This window comes from Dipteris shenzhenensis, chromosome 30 (genome assembly GCF_047967505.1).
Source record: "Dipteris shenzhenensis isolate YYH24624 ecotype China chromosome 30, Dip_SZ_1.0, whole genome shotgun sequence".
In the NCBI taxonomy this organism is placed as follows: Eukaryota; Viridiplantae; Streptophyta; class Polypodiopsida; order Gleicheniales; family Dipteridaceae; genus Dipteris; species Dipteris shenzhenensis.
The window spans coordinates 46,342,839-46,368,391 of NC_141625.1; the positions used below are offsets into that span (position 1 = coordinate 46,342,839).

General features: G+C 43.6%; 1 protein-coding gene across 1 annotated transcript; it reads right to left on the reverse strand.

Annotated features, from left to right (window-relative positions):
* Positions 1–1,664: 1,664 nt before the first annotated feature.
* Positions 1,665–25,553, reverse strand: LOC147882223 (ARID/BRIGHT DNA-binding domain-containing protein). The gene is made up of 15 exons (XM_087401259.1): positions 24,222–25,553; positions 23,896–24,087; positions 23,446–23,499; positions 23,246–23,334; positions 22,881–23,157; positions 22,592–22,648; positions 22,448–22,479; positions 21,104–21,239; positions 20,694–20,870; positions 19,901–20,584; positions 19,338–19,475; positions 19,134–19,232; positions 16,289–16,389; positions 16,087–16,177; positions 1,665–2,174 (listed from the first exon to the last, which is right to left on the reverse strand). Exons 1-15 carry the CDS (start codon positions 24,462–24,464, stop codon positions 2,022–2,024), a joined length of 2,523 nt encoding a protein of 840 aa, XP_087257385.1. The 5' UTR covers positions 24,465–25,553; the 3' UTR covers positions 1,665–2,021.

Genomic DNA, 25,553 nt, shown 5'->3' on the forward strand with positions numbered 1-25,553 from the left:
GTAAAAGCGGTCACTATCTTTTTTGTAATTGATTTACCAAGGTGCTGGAAACTTAGATTAAGTACCTAAGGCACTTGCAGCTCCCATATGTTTTCAATTACAAAAGAAATAAAATAGCAAATTTAGTGGTACCTTAAAATGATACATCATTAGGAAAATATCTTTGATTGTAAGATGTAAGCATTGAGAATCAATTCCATTATAACCATCTAAGTGAATAGTTCTAGGTTGGGCATAAGTATAAAAGGATCAAGGACAAGGGAAAGAATAGCCATGCAATACCCTTTCTTGCAATCAAAGGAGGAGATCACTATATAAGATTAAAATCTCAGAAGTCCCATCTTTAAAACATCATTGACATTTGAAGCAAAAGCTTCATATTCTTGAACAAAAATCCTTGTAATGCATGTTAAGGCCATGTCTTTTTAGTTTGCATAATGGCTCACCTTACCCCCTCGGATGTTCTTTCTGTGCAAAAGATCTCTCGTATAGAGGCAATGGTCAATCTTTTTGTACAAGTTCATTTAAGAAGGCTTGATTTAAAAAAGTAATAATCCTAGCATGAGTTTTGAGGCCTGCTACTCATTTTCACAATACCCCTGCAAATTAAAGACTTTCCCAACTTGGTGAGATTTCCTTTTAACAAGGGGACACTTTAAGCAAGTATAGATGTTCGCAAACTTCTCCACCCCTTACTTCAATTGGCTTGATAGAATCCAACTAGGATCGCCATCATTCAAGCATCAAAAACCTAGAATAAAAGCTCCTTGCCAAGATTTTACAAAAAAATTACTCTCGCAATCACTTTTGAGCTGCATTCACGATATCGTTTGAAGGTAACTACCTTCTTTGATGCAAGCGTGTACCTTGCATATTTTGTGCCTCTATAGTCATGCCAAATAACACAAAGCAAGCTTGTACCTTGACTAAAGGCATCAAATCACAGTCATGTACATCTTTACCTCTGAAACTTTACTCAAACCACACTTGACACCAAGGTTCTCAAAGATTATATTCTTCATTGCAATTCAAAACAAGAAAATGTATATCCTTAAAAACACGTGCAATATTTCACCTATAATCACTTATACAACACCAGAGAGCAACACTCTAGCAAAAAGACCAGTAATAAGACCATCATGAATATTTGCTGACCCAAATGCTGTAAAGAAAGGATGTGAGCAAGCAACGTTACAAAGACAAACCTGATCCAAAACAATGGAAGCAAATATCTGATCTGCAATACAGCATGCAAGCGACAGGGGAAGAGGGGCAGGGTGGGAAGAGAGAAAGGATGGAAAAATAAGAAAAGAACACAAAAAGAAATCCATACTAGGTAAGCATCCATCTAAAGTTGAGCAAAATTTGAACTGCCAATTGGTTAGCCAGGAAAAAACCAAAAGCACTTTACCCTCTAAAACCCTGAGCATCCTAAGTGATCCATCTCAAATAACCATGGTCAGTTCACTATCAAGCAACAAGGTGCCAACAGCAGTACGCCAAACTCTTTCTCCGTATTCTTCAAAAACCTCAGTGTCTAAAAAACACTACTTTCTTAAGCTATTCTTCATCATAAACAAAGAGAATTGAAAATTTGTGATAGGCCATTAGTTGCAGCCCTCGTATATGAACCAAAAGACCTACCAAGAAACATGGCACACAGCTTGAAACTTCAGGTAAACCTTCTCATTTCTAAGCCTGTTATACAAGTGATCCCAAACAAAAAACGGGGAAATGAGCAGGGGGAGAACATTCACCTTGCCTTTCAGGGAGCCCTCCTTAATTTCTATTTCATGATGAATGATTAGCTTATCGCCAAGTCAAGGACTTGCACGTGGCACAATGGCCCACCATGGTACAAACTGTAGACATTATCATGGCAGTTAGTTAAGCTCTAATGATACAAACTCCCTACTATTAGTAGCTCTTTGGCAGAGATAAAGAATACAATCTTGCCAACAAATGCAGCTCCGCTGAAGTCAACAGCCAACTTCCCCAGAAAATATAAACAATAAATTTGATCAAGCTTGAGCTGTTGGTCCTCTTGCTATAGATTCCATTGGTCGCGGAAAGCCAGCTGAACTCCTAAATTTCCTTCTCCCCGTAGCACTTCGACCATTGGTGGCGCTGCATCGTGGGCATATGTACTCAAGGCCATCCGTTTTTGCATACTCCTACATGAAAATACAAAAGGCAAAAAGTTGAGCATTTTGGTAAATGTATACAACTTGTTCTCAGGACAAAAAATGTAAATTAGATGCATTCAGAATACAAGAGTGGTTCCGGGATCTGTTTCACTATGATACCGCTAAACAGAGGGCCCTGAAAAAAAGCTCAACATGACATCCTAAATAAAGTTCTCTTATCCAATTTCAACCACGGTCATGAGCTCTTATATACCTAGATGAATCCAGGAACATTCCCAACTCATCCTCTAAAAACACAACATAGTGCAGTTTCAATCTCACGATAGTCACTCATAAGATTGAAAACCATAAACTCCATCACGCATAGCAGGGATTAGCTACTATGACATCCCCACTGACATCATCAGCACCCAACAGTGGGTGTAGACCATAGTATAAAAGTATGCTCTCACACATACAAATCCACACACCCACACATACTTGAGCATCCATTTATACAAGGTCTTCGTACTGAGTTTCTGTCGGCACTCCGAAGGTGAAGGGCAAACTCAGCCATGACGAAGGCTAGCACTAAAGACGAAGGCTAATCAAAAAATCTCTTCATTCCAGCTACAACTGCTTGTGAAGTCTAAACGATTTCATTTTAGTCTCTCCCAAACGAGCATCTAAACAGTCACGAGCTCTTACCACAAATGCATAGCTTCTTTCCCAATCCTGCACGAAAAATCCATGGCATACCTGAAGAAGCTTAAATATAACACTTACATTGATATCCTTCATAATATTCAGTCCTCCCCAAAAACAATGAGGCACAACTTCCCTGGTGGGAGGAGACATGACTTTCTTAAGGGTGATATTGGAAGCCAAATTGACTATTAAATTTGAACGTCCACAGCAGCATCCCTTGGCTACCTCAAGCTTGTTTTTACACACTTGCTCTACTCACACAAATGCCATACAGCCTAGCCAGACAATCCTGGCTTCTGCACTCTAGTCCATGGTCCCAAAGCATCAAGTTGAGAATAATATTCCAATAAGGGCTACTAACCCATGTAGCTTAAAATGTTAGTAATTGAGTCATTAGCCAATAATCTGCCACCATAACTTGACATTTTCAAGGTGAGACAGATGATAAGTAGAATACCAGGCAGTTTTCATTATCTAAAGATGGAAACCAGTCAATGGACAATAACATATCAAGAAGCATGGTTGTAAGACACGTTAAGACACGACACGTTAGACACGCTTCAGACACGAGTGTCTAAAGTGTCTTAAAGATAAGACACGTAAGACACGCCATTGTGATTATAATAATAAATATTTAATTAATATATGTATGAGTATACAAATGGACAACTTGCTAGCATAGCTCGCTGCTAGATTCTAGAAGTACAATAAGCTACACTTAAACAATGCAAGAAGGCACTTGTACAATGTAGTTAAGAGTCAAGACTCGTCACTCAAGACTTAAAACTTAAAGTTAAGACTCGCGACTCGAGAGCTCGCAAGGATTGAGTACTTAAAGGTTTAAATGGACAATTGAATCTTGTCACATGTGATATGAATGAAATCTGCATCTCGATCCATATAATTGAAAGGAAACTTTCGACTCTCAAGACTCAAATCTCTGAAGATTCATCCTAATCCGAATCTACGAGGTCACTGCCACTACAAAAAAAAAAACAAGAGTGTCTAAAGGTGTCTTAAGGTAAGACACGTGTCTTAAGTGTCTTACGATAAGACACGAGTGTCTTAACAACCATGTCAAGAAGTGTGTTTGGAGTCTACAGGGACAAAGGTAGCAAATGAAGTAAATGGTTGACAGCTTTCTAGACCTGCTGTCAGAACATGTTCAAACCTGCAGTTGCATAAAACCAATCTATATATTTTGTGATGGGCTCCAATATTGTTTGTGTTAGAACTATTCTCTGATAGAAATGTTGAATAGAAAGCTCTCGTCTCACTGTTCTAACCAATAAATCCTGCAATGAGGTGGCTTCTCCACAAATCCATACTGGTATGTCGTTGACACTGAGCAAATGAGGTGCCCCAGGAGCTCTTCAAGGCCAATAACTGTCCCATGGCACCTCTTTGACGAATTGTGATTTATCCAAGACACATGTTTCCACTAGACACTTCCCATATGTTTCCTACTTGCCTTTGGGATTTTGGGATCTTCAGTCATGGCACTTTGGTTTGGGTTCTTGGGTCTACAGTTGTGAGTGGTATTGATTTCAGTATCAAAATATTGGACGTTAGTGTTCAGGACACTAGAGTGACTATGGTGTATGGTACACGGTAGATTCCCAAATGTCCCTTGCCACAAGATGACTCCAAATCGTTACTGGATAACTGGTCGCATCAAGGTGGAGAAGATTTTTGGACGGAAAGTCTACTTACGCTCGAGGTGGAGCAAGTGGGCTCGAGTCTAGAGATAGCCGGCAGATAGGAGGAGGACCTTGTGGTAAGATCAGAGGACCACACCATTGGTGGGACTCTGGATCTCTCTCTTTTGTATTGTGTCCATAGTTTTGGACGGAAATATATTATTTTGGTGGTTTCTCTATTCAGCAGATAACAGGATCTCGTACGCTAGAGAGAAAACAGATAGTATGGAGAATCAAAATTTTGATTACTGTAAAATTGATACAATAGATGATGCTACCTCCCAGCCGTGCGCTCCTGTGAAAGAAGCTTCGATGGTGAGTTGGAAACAGTAGAAGAAGGAGGCTGGATGCTAAGGAATCAGGGTTGCTATAGCCAATGATGAAATGGGCTTCACAGGCTTGCTCTTATATAGCCACTAGTCATAGTCGGTTAGGCTCAATTGGGTGACCAAGTCTATCGATGAGTCTGCACACCTATGCTATGCACATTAAGTTAAAGAAGTTTGTGATTCCACACCCCACACCACACTGTGTGAGCTCCTGGGCAATTCTATCAGTCTTCTGCTGTGCGTACCCTCTGTTGGGTGAATTCTAACACCAACTGCAGCCCATGTGCCCCTCCTTTAGGGGCATATGCTGGCAGCTGTCTACACCTATAACAGGTCCCATGTGCGGCCCAAATGATGGCCTGAACCAGGACTGTCTGAAATAGACCAGATCTAAATCTAACTCGAGAAGGCATCTTATTTGCTGTCCACATGGCAGCCAATGTGCTGCCCATGTAGCAGCCTCTTTCTTCCTCAATAACCCCCTTGCATCTCTATAGGCGTTCACTCCCCTGTGCTCTCCTCATTTAGGGGCTTACATGTGGGGGGTTGACCCTGATTCTCCAAAAAGTACCTTCAGAGCTGTCGAGGCTTCATTGAGTTCCTCCTTTTTAGGTCCTGGCCCGGATTCTTCCCCAGACTTGGATCCTCTGTTTCAGCTGCCAAGGCGCAAAGCCAACCACTACCATGCGAGTTCTCGCACCTAGGGCCCTAAAACTATACAGAGACACAAGAAGAGTACCCTAGAGATCTCAGTCAGGCTCTTGCAGCCCCTGAAGGGAGCACCACTGGAGCGTGGGTGTCTCCACCCACTCATTCTGGGGCTTCAACTTTGTGGCAACGGGAGAGGAGAAATGAAATCCAATGCTCTTTGAACTTATGTGAAGGTCAAGATGATGGAAATGCTGGAGGAGTGGCTGGGATGGAGGGGTTGGAACCTAGCACATGGCCACAATGCCACCTTCTAATTTGCTTTCCCCAATAACAAACGCAGTTGTTGTGCAATAGCAGAGAGGAGCAAGAAGCTCAGCCAGGTGTCTCATTCGCCCCTGTGCCAAAGTGCAAATAGGATGGGAGTCTCGACCTCTTTCCTAATGTCTTAAGCCCTCAAGGTGGGACTGGAGCAAGTGATGCCTCTTGCACAACACCACACACCATCTCCCTCTAAGCCTCCAGCAAAGTCCACTCACTCAAAAGTGGCCACCTAGGCTTCCACTCGTTGGAAGGGCTTTGTTCGCCACCCCTCCATCGTCTCCATGAGGAGCACATTAGTAGTTGGAACGTGCATAGTTTGCATGATCATGCATGTTAACACCGCGACATCTGATCTTACGAAATAGTTGCAAAGAGTCCTTCTTGAGATTTCAGTGGATATCCTCATGCTCCACGAGCACATATTTTCAGTCGTCTAAGGTGAGCTCATAGTAAGACATGCAGTGTGGATGGGACTAAGGATTGGGATACCAAGTAGGGATGCTCCACATCTATGTGCCCTCCTAGCGACAGCAAGGATACCCTTTGGGAGGCAGCCTCATAGAGTCTTCCAAACAAGGATTCCTGGATAGTTGGACGTGACTTGAACAACAGTTCAAGGAAGACAAGCTCAAGAGGGCCCTCCTGCCATGCCTTCCTCCGAGCGAGACACGTAGGAGTAGTTTATCTTTGCCATCAACGGCTGATCCCCTTGGCAAGAGGATGAGTTCTCTACGGTATGAAGGAGTTTGGGTTTCTTCGGGTAGCACCGGCACGATGGGCTTCTAGAGAGATTGGACAAATTTTACCTAGGCAGCAGGGCCATGCACAAGGGGGGTTCAATCAGTATTCTATCTGACGTGACAATGTCGGATCAATCCCCATTGTGTTGCATCTAGAACATTAGCAACAAGGACTCCCTCAAACACGGGTCAAAAGTCCATATGCATTGTCCCATGAGGGAAGGTCAAATAGACCATCGCACAGATTTGGTGAGTGGAAATTGCCCCCCCGCACGATAGAGGGGCTAGCTAGACGGCCGATGCCATCCAACAAAACAACACAAAATTCCATGGCGTTTCAGTGCAAGCTGACTCTTCAAAAGAGGGAACTCAAAAGATTGAACCTATTGGTGATAGAAATCCAATGTGCAGAGTACTCCGAAGAGTCAGAGGGAACTCAAGAGGGACCTAGCCTCCACTAGGCACTCACAAAGCACAAGCCAACCTCCCAATGACAAACGGACACATACAAGGCCACTAGATTGAACCTGTTGGTGATAGAAATCCAAGGTGCAAAGTACTCCTATCAATCCTCCAAGGCAAGGTGGGTGCAACGATGCCATGACAGTTCTTTCACATCACCGCCCCGAGTCAACAAGATTCCAAGGAGCCAACGTGTGATAGATGAGGGAGACTAGATACATTTGGACCCGCAAGATATCTTGGAGATGATTACTACTTATATCAACACCTCTTTCAAGCAAAGGAGGAGGCCTCGAAGTTGCAAGCAAGCTAAGAGGAGGCCTGGGCCCACACTCTTTCTATGGTCACCTAAAGATTATCGCACCTATAGAAGCCCCCTTCATAGGTGAGAAGGCCTTGGAAGCCTTTAAGGCTCTCCGTGTGCAAAAATGCCAAAGGAGGATGGCTTGTCCCTAACATTATTTTGCTTCTCCTAGAAGCACATTCGCACTCCCCTATGCTTAGCTTTTCAAAAAAATTTTGGCTCAACACAGCTTCCACGAGTTGCTAACTAGAGCCTCGATTTGCCTAATCCCAAGAGGAGGGCAATGCTTGAGTTCGCATCCACCAATAGCACCCAATGATGATCGATCATATTATTGGACATGGACTTGAGCTTGAGGCTTCGCCCACACCTCCGCAACATCATCCACGACACCCAAACAAGCTTTTTTAAGAGAGGAGCATCCTAGACCACATCTTGACTTTTTTGGGAGGCAGTGGATTGGGCACAAGACAAGGCCCAGCCTTTCGCTATCCTCCTCCTAGATTTTGAGAAGAAATATATTGGGCTATCCTAGAGTCACCATACAGAGAATAGGATTTTAGACCAATGGATGCTCCACCCTTTACATAGGTAGCCTCAAGCATGGCCTCATAGGGGAGACCTTCTTACTCTCCCACTCAATGTGACACATCTTCAATTAGCCCACTTCCTCTTCCTTTTTGTGGCAAAGACGCTAGGGTATTTCCTGTAGTCTCAAGTGGTTGGCTTGGTGGGCATGCTTCTCCCGATCCATTGAGAGGAGTTGCTCAACTCCGAGTTCACAAATGATACAACCCTATTCATGGAGGGGTCACCTGAGAACCTTCTACAGAGGATTTGGCTCTCTTTGGAGCTATATTGTGGCTTGGGGATCCAAAGTCAACTAGAACGAGTTAGTTGGTGTTAGCACAGGTCTCAAAAAGCTCTAGCTGTGGGGGACTAACCTTAGCTTCCACTAGATTCCCTTGAGGCTAACAAGATACGTGGGTTGCCAAGTGGGACTAAATATCTCAGCAACGTAGCAAAGTGCAGATTCCCGATGTTATAGAATGTTTGGTGCAACCTTCTCTCTTGGAGCTCAATCAAGCTCTCATTGGGACAAAGAGAATTGGTCGTGAACCAGGTGTTGGTGACAGCCTAGTTCATCACCTCTTGTTGGTGCTTTCACAAGGGGTGCATGGGGCAGCTAAGACACTTAGTGGGCAATTTTCTGCAGGCAGCCTAGAAGACCGTAATTCTCCACTACACAAAGGGAGGCATGGGTATCATCGATCCACACATGCAAAGCAAAGTCGTGTTGGGGAAGCCAATTGTTAAAGGGTATGGCTCCAACATATGAGCCTTGCAATGCATACTACGACAAGGGCTTCTAAGGAATCACTCCGCACAAGTGGACAACAAGAGCAGTCTCAACTCATAGCACTAACTGTGCTTCACACAACACACACTTTTTTTTTGGTAAATCCAGTGCTATATATTTATAATATCAAAACTTTACAAGAGGGAAAGTCTCCAAAATGGAGAGTATTCCACAGATCAGAAGCATAAAAAGAAAAGCTCAATGCAAGATGCATGTATATCACCCTCAAGGCAGGCATCATATAAAGATTGCCGCAATGAGGCTCTAAAGGATTCATATGACTTTTGAAACTGACGGCCCAAATATGCCAAATTATGTTCTTCCCAAATTGTCCAAAGAGCCCAATATCTCACCCATGAGAAAAAGAGTGAGTATTGAGATAAAGACGTCTTAAATCTGCCAAATAACCAAAAAAGTTTCCCAAATATGTGACTCGGGAAACGGAGGCGAAGATGATCTGAAATTTTCCCCAGGAGGTTCCGAGTAGACTGACATTGCCAAAGTAGATGAAGGACAGTCTCTGAAGGAGCATGACACCGTAGGCAAGTGGGTGAAGCAATGTGACATTTAGCAAGTGTGATTCCCACTGACAATGTGCCAGTCAAACATCTCCAAAGAAAGAGTCTTTGTTTCAAAGGCATTTTACACCTCCATATTAGTCGGAGATTCTTCCGCCACCATGAAAGAGGCCGCCTGATATGCCACAGAGTATTAGCATATTGATGAATCCAAGGGGCAGGCTGAAGAAGCTTGTAGACTTTGATGGAGGTCAAAACAGACAGAGGAATGGGACGAGAGCATGTAGCGGTGGGGTACAATTTCCAATCCATAAGCCTGTCTATGTCAGCCAAAGGGGGAATAGGAAGGAAAGGATGCAAGAGATCAGCAATTCTCTTCCATATCAACCTGTGGTGCATTCCCAATGCATAAATGGCAGAGGCCTGAGGAAAAGATAAAATATGGCCATTATCATCTACCACGTCATTGATGTATCTGATTCCCAATTTCATGAGATTATATGCCCTAACCGGTTCCTGTAAAGCAAGTGGAGAGTCAAAGATGGCACTCCAATGAATACTTTCTTTCCGCATTGAGTTTGTCCCCGAAAGATTATCAGGAGTCCATTTGACCTTAGAAAGCACTTGTTTCCAGTCCAGTATCAGAGCAGTAGAGAAAGGGCATCTAGGAATCTTCCCTACAAATCTCCCAATGACAACCTCCCAATGATCAGTAGTCCAATGGCCATAAGCATTTGTCCTCATGTTGACACACATGGATGCTATCATACAAGTCCATGGCTGTTTTTGGCAGAAAAAGGTATTGAGCATAGTCGCCTTCCTTGCAAGTACATGATATCTGATATTTAGAACATTAAGTCCTCCATGCATCTTAGGGGAGCACACCATTTCCATCTTCAGTAGTCTCAATGCTTTCACAGCAGTTTTTGTCTTCCATAACAGCTCCATCGCTTGAGACATAAAAGCTGAGATATCTCTAGAGGACCAATGTAGTAAAGGCAAGAAGAACTGAACATAAGACATTACAATAGACTGGACTATTCTGAGCCTAACATGAAGTGGCCAAGTAGAAATTTTCCAATAGTCCAATTTATTTTGAAGTCGTTGGAAGATCCATTTTAGCTGCTGCTTCCTGGTGATATGCCATCCTATAGGATATCCCAAATGCCTGACAATCTCTTTGGAATGCACTATCTGACCAGGCCAGAGAATAGAATGCCAGTCACATTGTTTCAGTGGAAGCAATTTGGATTTGTCAAAATTGATATGCAATCCCGCTGCTAATCCATACAATGATAATGTGGCCATAAGCATGCGGACTTCCCGAGGAGAGTTCTGTGGCATAAAAAAGGAATCATCAGCATATGCTTGCGCCAAGAAGGATGCAGCCCCAGGGATTTTAAGACCAGTCACCTGTCCTGTGCTTGTAAGGTGATCAAGATACATCAGGAGGGGATGAGTCGCAATGGCATAGAAAAGAGCACTAAGGGGGCAGCCCTGTCTGACTGATCTACCCAATGTCCATGACCGGGATAGATGGCTTCCGAGAATGCACTGAGAAGTAGAGCCAGAATAAAGCCAATAAATCGCATTTGCTATCTTGGGACCAAATCCCAGCTTTGTCATGGTTTGAGAGATAAAATCCCATTGTACAGTATCAAAAGCCTTAGAGATATCTACCTGCAATATGAGCACATCTTGATTCGAGTACTTAGCATATTCAATTGCAGTCAAGGCATTGGAGATATTGTCATGAATTTGTCTTCGCGGCACAAATCCATACTGATGAGGATGAAGGCCCGCATTCAGAGTGCCTTGAAGCCTATATACAATCATTTTGGCAATAAGTTTGTAAACTACAGGCATCAAAGTAATAGGCCTCCAATCTGACATATGATCACAAAGATTTTTTTTTGGCACAAGTTTGATGATGCCATGCTTCCAGAAGTGCGGCAATTGATTTTGTTGCCAGGCAACATTGATCATTTGTAAGAGAACATCTTTCAAATCATCCCAAAAAGAAATATAAAATTCCACCGTAAGACCGTCCCAGCCAGGGGACTTGTATTTGCCGAGATGGGACAAAGCATTTTCAAGTTCCGTGTCAGTAAAAGGTCTGTCAAGTAATAGAGCATCATCCATTTTCACTATCCCAGAAACATATTGAAGAATTTCAGTCCTTGCATCAGTCATTTGATTTGATGGGGATCCAGGGGTAGAGAACAGTGTCTGGAAGTAATTCTGGCATTCATCTTGGAGATCAGAGAAAGAGTGCGTCCAAGATCCATCTAGTTTCCTGACCCTTAGACATGACTTTTTCTTTCGAGTAGCATGCAGGCCCTTGAAGAAGGCTTTTGATGAGCAGCCCTTATCCATGAGGGGTTTCATTCTTGCTCTAATCTGCCATTTGTGCAATTTCCGCTGATCATTGTCAGTCAGTTTAATCCGGGCTTGTGAGAGGGAATCATTTTCTGATTCAGAAAGAGGCCTTAAATGTGAAAATTCAGTCAGCTGTTGTACTGTCCTTGATGCCCATTTGACCTCATTCCTCCATGTAGCCATGTGCCATTTTCCATAGTCCCTAATAACATTCTGTATACGAGAGACAAAGCTGTCCCAGGCATAATTCATGTCCTCCTGAGCATGCAAAAGCAAGGGATGAATTGCAGCTCTGATCATTTGCTGGAAATATTGATGTCGAAAATAAGCCTGATTAACATGCAGTAATCTGCTGTTGGAGAGAGTCGGCAAATCATCTAGTGGCATACCAAATTGCAGATTTAACCATAACGGGGCATGATCTGACAATCCCAATGAGAAATCAATGAGGAGATGAAGGCTGAAATCTGCATATTGTTGTGGAAAGAATAGATACCATCTGTCAAGCCTTGCCCAGTATGTGGTAAATGCATTATGATGGAAAGTATATCCGGGCACTGACCCTTGTAGAAGAAGCCATAAATCTTCAGCCTGCACGGAGAGAAGCATGCTATCCCATTTCTGTCTTTCCGATGAAAGCATATGAGATCGTGAAGTGGTATTATCTCTCAGCAAAGGAGAATTGTTAAAATCTCCACAGATAAATGCATTAGATTTCCATGGATATTTGCTTAAAGATTCCCATAGAGAGGCCCTCATGGCAGAAGTCTGGGAGGCATAGACTGATGCAAGCTCAATAATGTCTCCATTGACATTACATTGTATGACTATCCATCGGCCATTGCTGTCATTGAATGCTAACTGAGGGTCCAGCTCATGTCTGGCCATTATGCATACCCCTGAGTAAGTTGTGGTACCGGCATAATATATATCATAGCCACCAAAGTGATCATGATGACCAGCCTTAGAGTGTTGATTATGCTCTTGCAAACAAACAATATCTGGCTGTATTTTATGTACATAATTCCAGAAAAGCCTCCACTTTGAGACATTGCAGAGACTCTGTACATTGTATGTAAAACATTTGAGTGTTTGATGCATGAAAGAGATATATACAATAAAGTATAAGTATGAAACAAGATCTTCAAAGAGGCAATGCCTCTGCCTGCATGGGTTGCAGGAAGGACAGGAGCTGAAGTAGAAGCCTGTCCTGGTAAGGGAGAAGAAGCATCCCATTGCCGAGATTGAAAGGGGCGTGGCTTCAATACAATCACCTTCTTTGGCTGTTGAAAACCATCCCGATCTGTCCCCACAGATTCCTTCATCTTCTCCTTTTCTTTTTCTTTCCCTTTTCCAACAAGTGATTGCACCTGATTAACCGGTTTAGCATTCTTTGCTCCATTTCGGGTTGCTGGCTTGACTTGCAAATTCTCATTCTTTTCCCTTGTCTGAGGTGGCAAGGCATTAGGAGGGGGTTGATGCAGAACTATTGGGCATTCAGAGGCTAGATGCCCAAACTTATTGCAGGCAAAGCAAGCGCCTGCAAATACACCCCATTTCAAGTCAAAAAACTTTTTCCCCAATTGCACACCCTCAACTTCCACTGCAATGGAAGGAGGGGTGGGTATGTCAGTGTCCCAGAGGATGCAGAATCTGTTACGATTTCCCATGGGGCGTGGAGGGCAAATGACCTGTCCCAAAGAAGCAGCCAGACCAGGCAATTCTTCATGCATATAGTCCGGGAAGTTAACAACCTCCACCCATACAGGACAATGATGGCGTATAAGACTTTGGTAATCCTTATTTGGGGACCAAGGCATGGCATGTACCATCTGCTTCCCATAAAAGAGGGGAGAAAGCTCAAGGAGCTTTTGCTTGCACAAAGCATCAGATAAATGCACCTCATAAAAGCCTCTGGAGGCAAAATATACACCCTCTACAAAGCATCCTCCAAGAATAGACTTGATCCATTGCGCAACATCACTGGCAGCTGGAATTCTTCCTGGAAAAAAAATAATGACCGCAGTTTGAGATAGCTTCCTGAGAGGATTCACAAGGGAGGGCAATTTCAATTTGTAAGTGACCTCAGGAACTGGTTTGCCCCATTCTTGTCGTGACTGCTGAAAGTCATCCTTGAGTGTATCAAACACATATTGAGCTTCCAAAGTGAGCTCATCATCCTGGGATGCAGGCAGAGAAGGACGACGCTTTGCATCTGCAGGTCTATCTTTTCTAGCATATGTACAGACATCAGAACCTGAAGCCATGGTTGAGGGATGGCAAAGCAAACAAGAAATGGAGAAAAGACAAAGCACCAGGAGAAGGTGCAGAAAAGTACGGGGAGGCTGTACGGAAGGCCTATGCAGGTAGGCTGTACAAAAAACTGTACGGAGAACACTGAACAGAGAAACCCCACGAAGAGCAACGTACGGAAAGAAACTGTACGGTAAAGTTGTACGGGATTCTGTACGGAGGATCGTACAACTGCGATAAGAAAGGCTGACAAAGATGTACAAGATTGTACGAAAGGAGGCGGGGAGGTACAGAAAAGCTGGAAACCCTGACGATGTCACGTCGTACAGAAAGGCGGATGGAGAAGGTAGCAACGTAGCGGAGGGACGACGAGGCTTACGGTCCTGCACAGCAGGAGCGTCCGTACGGCGATCGTACGGACGTACGGACAGGAGGAGAAAACCTAAAGGGGTCGGGTGCCTGCACTCTCCGTCGCTCACTCACCGTCGACCTGCCTGTCTCTTCACACAACACACACACACACACACACACACACACATGCATGCATGCATGCATGCACGCACACACACATGCAACCAAAAGGCATCTTTTCAACCCATTACCTCCTCAACTGCAAAGAAGACAACCTGTTCCACCCCCACAACCACCCAGGATGCAGAATCCATTGATCAAGGCCATGGATCTTCATGAAGGCCCCTCTCACAAGAAGGGGATGTCACTAATGCGGAGCTTGATGAGAGTGGCTGCATCTCTCAGGCAGTCTCATTTGGGCCAGTCCCCAAGGCACACATGTGTGCGTGTGTGCGTGTGTGCGTGCGTGAGTGTGTGTGTGTGTGTGTGTGTGTGTGTGTGTGTGTGTGTAAGCAATAGCCCCTAAACTCACACCCAAACCCCAAGACCAAGAGAGTCATATGTTGGGGCAGTGCACGTACATTGGGTGGGCTCAGTGAACAACAGTCCGACCAATCATTGAGGGCATAAAATTGGCTCTCACTACAGCCCGATGAGAGGATGAGTGCACCCCGCCACCAGAGAGGCCAATAGCAGGAGTCATTAGATCAAGCAGATCATCCCGAAGCATGGAGGGAGGGGCTTGGCAAGACATCAGATGCCATAGACCCTCTATCAAGATTTGGACAGCTCTATAGGATGGGAGTTCCTGTGACCTGTCAAAGTCTTCTACCTACAACAAGACCACGACGAGCCCTAGCCGATCTTCTTCAGTATCGGATTGAGTAGTTTACCCCAGAAGGGGTCTGAGACAGACACCCAAGGGACGATGGAGTCTTGGACTACATGGAGTGGCAAAGGATTAGAGTATTTGGACAGCTTCGATGCAGTTAGACCATCGACCAATGGGATCTATGGGAGTGGTTCAAGCCATCCGAGGTAAGGCACTAGCTTGATAGCAGGTGCTACATGGCTTCAAATAGATGCATCAGCCTGGACCCCTTCACGGAGCGCCACTAGCTCAATAGCAAGTGCCACATGAGGATCTTACCAAGCTTAGGGCCCACCTCTGGACTAGCCTCTCCCTGAGGAAGATTTCCTATTTATTTTGGCTGATAGCACATGGAGGACTGCCTGTAGGCCCCTGGTTGGAGCCTATGAGAGTAGATGCGGTTTGTCACTATGGTAACGCCAGGGACCTCGAGACAATAGCTCAATTCCAATGGAGTTGTCCAGAGGCTTAGAAGATTTGGTAGTATTCCCTCAAAATGGTGGCCAAGATGCAAAATACCAGACAAGACATCACCTTGGACATGGCAGCTTGGTTGATAAGAGGGACAACATGCTTTCCACATTGAGATGGTCTCTGCAATGAATGTGAGTTTCTGGCACCAGTCCTTCCTAAGTGAGAGTATCTTCACCTGCTTGACGCTCTTCCGTTTTCAATGTGTATTTTAAATTTTAGAACAAGTTGATCTCAAGGTCTAGAAAGATGAATTTACCTTAAGGAAACTCGCGTAATTTGAAAACCTTGGCACTCCCAAAACTCTGGAAGCAATGCACTGAAGCTAGCAAATGCCCTTTCTTATTACAGTTATAATGTCCAAATAAGAATATGCTATCTTAAAGTATCAAAACATATAGTCCCAACACCTGTTTCCTATGTCAATCTTAACTTAGAGTAGAGAAGCACAGGTCTGTCCATGACTGGTTAGATGTGGCTTTAGCCTAAGTTGTTAATGCCATCTATTTACCATCAACTTCCCAAATGTCAGCAACGTGTACCTTGAATGCGCCAAGGCCGTTCCGCTTATCACAACCATAATGCGCCCACTCTCCACAGATGCCACAATTCACCCAATCCCCAGCAGCGCTACTGCAACATGCTCGATGCAGTAGGATCCAATCAGTCAAATATCAATATACTTACAATTATATCTCATGACTGCATTTGCAAAAGACAAAGCATGAGTCAAAAATTTATTACCTGTGACAAAGTATGCAACACTCCCCATCCACATCATCGTGGGCTAACTCATACTCAAGTAAGTATGTTTCATAGTGCTTCTTCAAGGTATTTCCAACACCCTAAAACAATACTTGACCTTCCAACATATTAGAAGGATTCAATGGAAAACAAGACTGCAAACATAGGTGAGTGTCATTCTTTGCAGCTTTTAAAACAGCAACAATGCACGTTAGATAAAACAAGGCTATATAATCAAGTAGCATCTCTTCAGGCCCTGAATTTTCTTGCCAACAAAGTTATCATAAACAAGACTGACAAAGTTTCCAATGGAACAACTGTATATCCCAACTTGAAGCCACTTGATAACCTCTCAGACACAGTTGGTTTCACACAAACAGATAATTTAGTCACATAAAAAGATCAACTCCAAGCAACTAATATACAAGAACTCCTACAAGAAGGGCAATTACAAAGTAAGATTATGGCTCCAAGCAAGTATTTATAAAATCCTACAAAAAGGACAGTTGCAAAAGGATCACGTACATATCTGACAGACATTCTTTTCATGTTTATCATTTTTTCCTTTTTAAATCATTCATTTACTGTTTATCACTTGTGCACATGTTTACAAATCACATGTGAGGCTGTGTCAGTTCTTGTTACAACATGTGAACATCACTCATTCGAGACTATGGAGAGTTTTCGAGGGATGATTTTCAAATTCCAGATGGTAATTCATTGTTGAGTCAATGATTTTCAAACACTCAGCTATGTATGTATTTCAAAATCACTAACATTGTGTCTGTGAAATCAATGTGTAGATGAGGAGCTGACACCTTTTACAGTGCTCAACTAATCATTGAAGTTGGCAAGACATTGGATGCTAGTGTGAGGTGGATTCCACGTGTGGACTATGAGTCCATCGGGCTATTGCATTTTACCCCATTACTCTTCACCTGATTACAATAATCAATGTGCCATTCAAGAATGAGATGCTTCACACATCTGTGGGGATTTTGTACATACTAGGGTTTTTACACCCTTCACTTTACCCAACACCTTCACAATGGGCCTTGGTAGTGAGCCTTGGTGTATTAGGCAATGGTGCTTGGTTTAATGAGTTCGTAATGAGATTACATTCGCAAAAACAAAATCTTCAAAATTGAGCTTATCCTAGCTAAATGTGTAGCCAATCCTGATTATCAACTTTATTCCTATCTATTCAAAACCTATTCAAGTCAAGATCTTATTAATTTAATTAATTTATTGTAAAAGCTTTCCGCAGCTTTTTCACTTTATAGCTTTTTCTACTTCTAACTCCCTATTCCAGCTCCTCCCTCGTTCGGTCTACTTCATCTAGAGCATCTTGCTCGCTCCTATCATTACCTATGTGCATCGTATCACCATCTCTTTCTCCCAGACACATTCTATCTTTTCATAGCCGTTTAGCTTTTCTTGCTTCTAGCTCTTCTCCCTCAATTCGTATCCTTTTTGCTAGACTTGTGATTTGTTGCTTGCTCCTACCACCATTTGCCATCAATCCTGCCACCATCTCTTGCCCTCAAGCACCTCTCAGTTATGGATGTGTGGTTGACTGATCTTGCTCTTACAGCAATCTTCTTTTGAATTGGAGTTGGATTTCAATACCTATTGTAGATACTAATGGCACCAACAATGAAGAAAGTGATAGTGGCAGTGTCTTCATGGAAGAATTACAACAGTACCTTGACAATTCATACTTCAGAGCTGGTATTTGGCTGAGAATTGGCACTCAGGGTGGGAGATATCTACTCCTGAACTTCACCAGAAACCTTAAGACTGTTCTACTTAGTTTTGGGCACTCTTATCTTCAGGGAATTGTTGTATACATTCATCTTTTTTATCTAAGAATGGTTCTGTCTGGTTTCTGAGTGTATCATTGCAATCATAATTGAAATAGGCAAGTATACCAGAGTTTACCTTTGGTAGGGAGTGTCCTTGTTTGCACCCCCCTTGGTGTCACATTTTCTCTGTTTCTCTCTCTCCTAAACCTTAATCTTCTTTGTAAGTTTTCAAGTCATTGTGATGTAATTGTTTCAGTTTAATGGCTATTTAAAAATCTGTGTTAATCAAGTTGACTCTCTGGCTAAAGCACAACTCTAACCACACATGCTATAAAAGATGCATTTAATGTCAAAACTTTAGCACGATGAGCAATGTGTTGAATGGAGTTTGGACATGCTTGGGCCTTTAAACTTGAAAGGGACGATGAAGATCTTACATGTTCGACCTTTATCACAGAATGGACTTTAAAAGGGACACAAAGACTAAGAAGCAATCGGTAATATCAGAGAAGTGAACTACTAGAAAGAGTTACATGTAGCCCAACTATAAGGAAAAGGACAAAGACAGGCTTATAGCATGAGAAAAAGTTTTCTTTGAAAGGTTCTGTCCTGGAGAGAGAGAAAAACAGCAATTAAGGGGGGGAGGGGGAAGGGGATGAAAGATGTAACGTTAAAGTTAATGTCTTCAGGAGACCTACAGGATCTGTAGACAACCCTGAGCAAATGAGAGAGAGAGAGCGAGAGAGATGTAGCTTCATGCAACTCTAGCAAGCTTGCCCCATTTCACTGGTACCAGTCCCTTTTATCAATGCAAAATACGACCCCTTACAAAAGGAGAGAATAAAACATCAACTTAACTTGAAATCACTACTCAAAATCTACATCTTCTCAAACCGTCGTCCTCGGCTACAAAATAGGTTTTGAGTAGTAGATGGCTCGGTTAACCGATGCTCAAACAGACTAGAGAACAGATATTGATCTTCTCTCCTCACACACAGCTGCAGCAGCTAGGCATTCCACATAAAGAACAGAGAGTATACCGTCATCTTGTTTATCGTAGTGTGGTTGCGCATTTTTGAGAACACCTGGCCCTTCCAGTTGATCCCATTCCCTACATGAAAACCCCCTCTTGAAACCACCTGACAAAAGTGAGCTGCAAATGTTGAGCATTTGACTCCTAGACTCTAAAATAGATGTTCTGCTTAACAAACAAGAATTAATGGCTTCAAATCCAGCATTCCCACCTCTCTATACAGGTTGTACAAATCAAGCCTTTTTCCATTTAGAACGGCTTCAGGGAATGCTTCTAAATCTGTTGAAGGAACAAGGCGAGTATGTCCACGAGAAATGAGAAACTGCATCACATCTTTCCTGAATTCCTCCTGTAACAACAATAAATGCTAGCTCATGAATACGCATGGCTGCCTGCACCTCTTCAAAACCTGACTGCTTATCTTTAATCAGGATGTATCAGCCATAGCACCAAAACCCTTGTTTGAAAACTCGCGACATTGTATAAACATAAAACTACTCCAGACTATTAACACCTGTCAAACTTTGTCTTTAAAACCAACATGCAATCAGAAAAGACGTTACATGAATGATAGGGGACCTCCAGTGTGAATTGATTATATGTCATGCCTTTTCAAAGAAACTTCTGACCCTTCACAGCCCTCATTCCCTCCACAGATCAAAACATTTGAAAGTACGGGGTAACTATGGCATAAGCAAAAAATACTCAGATGTGAGTGTCAGGATATATTCTAAATCTATGACAAGCCTACAGCCAGCAGTCAGAAAAACTTACTTCTGAGCATTCATGTATAGGGTGGCGATTGCAACCATGCTTCTTCATGGGTATTGGGTTTAAAGAGAGCATCTGAGCAGGAGATGGTGCTCTTCCAGTTTGTCGACTATGACTCAATGGGAGGCCTGGGCCAGTATTAGGGGCAAGAGAACCCGTACTCGATGGTCGGACAAGCTTCCCACCTGCACCATTGGGCATGCTAACCTTCATAGTCCAGGAATTATGTGTGCCAGCCAAAACAGCCCCAGCATATGGCATGTCGCGATTTGGAAGGATATGAGGCACTGGTTTCATGGCAGCCAGCAAATTGCCTGAAGATGCACCATGATTTTTTGGCAGCTGCTGGAGTATTGTTGCATCCTTTAACGCTGCTTTACCAGAGAATAACATGTCTTCCTCGACATAGGGTTTATCGGCGTAAAGACTTCCAAACCTTCGTATTTTTTGCCTTTTTCTGCATGGAGCTGGAGGAGCCAACCAAGAAGGTATGTGGCTAGAACAGCTGGTACTGGACTGGCTGTCAATCATTGGGAGATCATGTTTTCTTGATGAGGATACCTTCAAAGACAGCAACCGATCTGCATCATCCTTCTGGAAAGCTGCAACTGGAAAACCCTGGACACCTGCTATTCCTAATGCAACCAAACTCCGAAAAGAAGTCTCAGGTGCAAGTTGCCGCAAAACCTGTCAAGATCAAAGTTATTGCATAAAGAAGGTGCGATTTCGAGTCAACAGCATCGCATAAAAAGAGAGAGAATCACCAAATATACAAAAGCGTTAAAGAAACTCCAACCTGGACTGCCCAAGAGGAAGTTCTAAATCTGATCTCCATCACAACAGCCCCACAAGCAACTGATGCAGATTTTCGCACCTCTGCTTCTGGAGCATTATTATTTTCTCCACTTCTTGTCAGTAACGATACAAGCTGGCCTTTTTCAAGCAACTCCTTCTTTATGCTGTACTCTAGCATCTGCCAATAAAGGGCAGTACAATGTGCACTTGAGCCACAGATCATACATGTCTTGCAAGGAATACAGACAATGTTCATCCTTATTCAAGAATAATCAGCATGCATGATTCTTTCATTCAGACTATTCAAGCTAAGTATATATACGCACTCACAATCAGCAAAAGATCAAGAAAGACCACACTCCATGTGTCATCAGTTGATATTGACTCTGAGGTTCGAGCTAGGTTGCTGACCTGATCGTCAAAGCAAGTTTGAGCACTCCCAGACACAAGGAGCGAAATGCGAGCGAAGGTGGAAGTGCAAAGGTCACAACGCATTGTCACAACACCCCGAGTGAGGGTCGGCACACCTGAAGAGGGTGGAGAAGCGCTGAAGAACAAAGCATCCGTAGCATTCCATTCAGTGATGGGCAGTCAGTAGCAAGGAAAATAAGTCCCCATCCCCCCAAATTGTCAAAAAAGTAACCACAAGCATGGTGAAATTTATTTGCTTGTTGACCATTATCAAAGGCCCACAAAAAGAATAAAGCAGATGCAACAATGATACAAAGCAGTAGTAAACTAAAGTAATCTACAGACTTCACATTTCCTGCATCTCTTGCAAAAGAAACTAGGAGCCCAGCCTTGCATTGCTTCCTCATGCATGTCAAGCATTGCCACGATACTTATCATAAAACTTGAGTCTCTTTGACAAAAGAAGGGTTCTGCACCATCCTTATCGATGCTACCTTGAATGCGTCATCATCAGGAGCCAAACATGATAAGAGCACTCAACTTTGCATGGCCCGGAGGTCTAGTAAAAGTAGTCTCCTATGGAATACACGGTTAGAAGAAAGCATCTTGCATGTTATGGGCTTGTTTTTGTGTCTATGAAATTTGTTTGTGAGATTGTGAAGGCGCGACAAGGGAATGTGGGCATCCTTACTTTCACCACACGATTGTAAGCCCATGGCATTTAAGGTCTCTCTTACTATCCAGCATAGGTGTTTCTAAAATCCCTTGATGTGAAGAAAATCAAGGCAGTAACTAACCACCTTTCAGTCCCATGCTAATTCAGGCAAGCAATATAAAAAAGAAGACCAAGGCACTTACTATCTAGCCTTAGGTTAGATCCTATTTTCTGAACCATCATTGCCACCATCTGTTCTGCATATTGGGGAAAACAAAATAAGGCGACCAGATTGTGGATAAGAAGCCAAAGGGAAAAAAGCCAGGCTTCAGCAGCATCATGCTTGCTATTATCAAGTAGAACTTGCTCAATGTACTGGAATAGAGGCAACCATCTCTTACACTTTGGCAAACAAGATACGCCACCAAATTGTGATAAAAAAGCCGAGGAAAAGAGGTCAGACAACCAAGGACTGTGTTTTTAAACGTGCGACATACAGGGCAAGTCCATTTTCAAAGCAACATCAAGCTGCCAAATTTTGTGTCTATCAAAAGAAGTTGTCAAATACCCCATTCAGTCATGGTGTTCCAAGACCAAGTCTAGTGTGACAACCAGCTAACTGAAGAAAATGTACCATGGCTGCACAATCACGAGCAGGCACACAAAGACAGACTCCAAAGCTGAATTACCTCACTCGGTGGAGAAGCCGCATGCCTTTGACCTGAACCAATTAGAAAACAAAAGAAGCAAACAGATTACAATCATTAAACACAAGTAACACATTGAAACCACACAAGTGAATCTCAAGTAAACCCTTCACAACAAATACTTACTTCAACCATCAAAAGCGCATACAAACCATCTTCTAGAGCACTGAAAGCGGCATTGTCCTGCACTCCACAAAATAAGGAGATATCATAAATGAAAGATCTCCAACCACGCTGCATACACAATGTCTCGCCAATCCCTCCCTCTGCATCCCAATTCCACTCATGCCTCCCCAGTCATGTGGATGGTACGAACGTATAAAATGAGCATACACAACATGAATCAAACGCTTGCCTACTGAAATGGCATCCACGAAAAATAAATTTTCCAAAATGACAAACCATGTGGAAATACCTGTCCATGTGGCTCAGCAAGAACAAGTAATGGCAGATCTATCTCCTCATCGTATATTTGTACTTTTAGTGATACAGGTGGAGATCCATCTACTTCCCCAGCATCCTTAACCTTTGGCGGTTCTATAAGTTTCGGAGGCGGATCCCCTAGAATAACAGGGCCCATATTACTATTCTTTGATGAACCATTTGACGTGCCTTGCATTTTCAGATTGCCACGATGAAATCGGAAAGATGCGCTTGCTAACTGAAAAGCACTCCAGACCTGACTAGCAGAGCTGTTGTTGTAGGCAAGGGTTAGTAGCTCCTTGAAAGTGATCTGTGGCAAAGCATAGAACCACTACAAACATTCATAAAAACTTTTACCTTCTCAAGACTGCGACCAAGGCCTGCCGAAATTGAGCTGCCCAAGGAAGTGTGACAGGTCCCTTCCAAAATATGACATATGGCACACCCTGACGAAGCCAGAAATTTTACACAAAAAAAATTCGGTAATTTTCCTTATCTGCAATACCCATTTGGTTGAATTTGCAGTTGAAATAATGCAAAGAAACTTCTTAACGTACCCTGCTATGCAGGGCTTCACCAAGCCTGGTTGAAGCAGCAGTCTCTAGATACACCTGCAGAGAAAAATTTGGCATCTCAGATTTGTATCACAACCCACGCCACCCAACTCCAAAAAAAAAAGAAAGGATTTTAACAAGAAAAGCCAACCTGAAAAAACATGATGCCAATAGATAAAAGGGATGAAACGTGGACAACTGCATTGTTACAGAAGGGTGTGATACGTTTGTATGATAGTGAATTATTTAAGCACGTTTGCCACATAAGAAACCCATACAGTTGAGCCCTATCAGTTTCAAATCACACATGAGGGAAAGGCTATGGCATCAAAAACGAAAATCCTAGGGTATAAACCCTGCAAAGAACATGAAATACAATATTTCCAAAGTAGTGCATAGCTAGCTTAGGAAAGCTGCGAGTTTCAGCCCCAAAGTCAGGAGAATAGGAGCTACCGCTTCTGGTAATTTGTCACCAAAGAGGGTTGCGATGCCCTCCGAAGAAGATATTTGGCAATCGGCAAGTTCAAGTGGGCCTACATCATCAGTGCCAAATATTGCTTCACCTTGGAAAAAAACTATCTCCGGTTCCAACTCTTCCAATCTTTGTTTCAATTCATCCCTCCTGGGATACTCCAAGATATGGACCTACAGTCATTCACCAGCATATGATTCAGTCACTGAACGTCGTAAAAGCATGCCTGCAATAAGGCAATGTTCCTTTTAATTCTCCTGAAGCTTGCACGACAGAGCAGATCCAGAGCTTTTCAGAATGTTCCCACCTCAACTTGGCCCGCTGTCACAAGATCGGGAAAGCCATGAGCAGGACGGCTTCCCGTGCTGCTTCCTGCCAGAACTCTTCCTGGCACGTCTACATTGTCACACAAAGTAGGAGCCTTCTCCACACTGGAGGGGGGACCCTTGACGACTTTGATGTCATCGAAAACCTTTTTCTTCCCACAGATGACTGCCAGCAGTGTATATGCATACTTTCCGGTCTTAAACGCGGCTTGCGATCGCATCATTCCTCAAACATGATAACCCGAACCACCACAACGTCAAAAAAAGAGCGCAGCAGGCGGCAGAGAGAACGACAAATTCGGTGTACGACCGTCAAGCGGCCCAACAGATGAGCAGCACCTAAGCTCCATGATGCTGTCCTTGGTCCTTGGAAACTCGGGAAATTCCTTCACCGCAAAACAGTTCTACTGCTCAAAAATTTTGATTTTCAGCCCAAGGTGGCTGGTAAACAGCACCGGGCTGCCAAAGCTAGAAACGCGAAGAGGATCCTCTGCCGTGGAAGGTGCTAAGATTGCATAGCTGCTGAGGCACTTCCTGGGAAATCCGGATCTGATAAAATCTCAGGCACAAGGAAATGTGGTAGCCGCGCAAATTCATGAGATCATGGAGATCACGCACCAGGCGAGGATGGGCAAGGCATTCAGGGCATGGGGGCAGCTCTTGCAGCATAATCAAGGGGCCAAAGGCACGAGGGGAGACGAATGGACAAGGCACAATGAAAAGCCGTCCTGAGGAGGAGGAGGAGGAGGAGGAGGAGGAAGCCAAAAGGCGAGGCGTGAGGGATGGAAGGGCTGAGCTTGGTAATGACCTCCACAGTAGCAGGAGCGAGCTGAGTTGCCGTGGAAGAGGAGATCGAGGGGGAGGGACCCAACAAGGAAGGATTGAGGAAATGGTGGCAATTTTGCAAGGGGAAGGGGACGATCGGAGGGGGTAATTAGGTCGCGATTGGTGGTGCGGTACAAAAGGCAAGGCGATTAGAGCAAGCTGGAGGAGGAGGAGCAGCTGCAGTGTTGATGATGATGATGATGCAGATGAAGCAGGAGAGAGCGGAAGATTGGAGGGGTGATTAAGTTGGCGTTGATGGAGGAGCTGCTGCTGCTGCTGCAGCAATTGGGCGTTGATGATGATGATGATGATGATGATGATGGAGAGCATGATTCCGGGAAAGCATGGATTTCGGGTGCGCATTGTTTGTGTCATTGTGTGTCAAGTAGTCGTAGTAGTAGTAGTAGTCGTCGTAGTGGTGGTAGTAGCACACTCCAGAATCGAGCAAATAGTTAAGAGTGGCACAGAGAGACGCATCATAATACGCG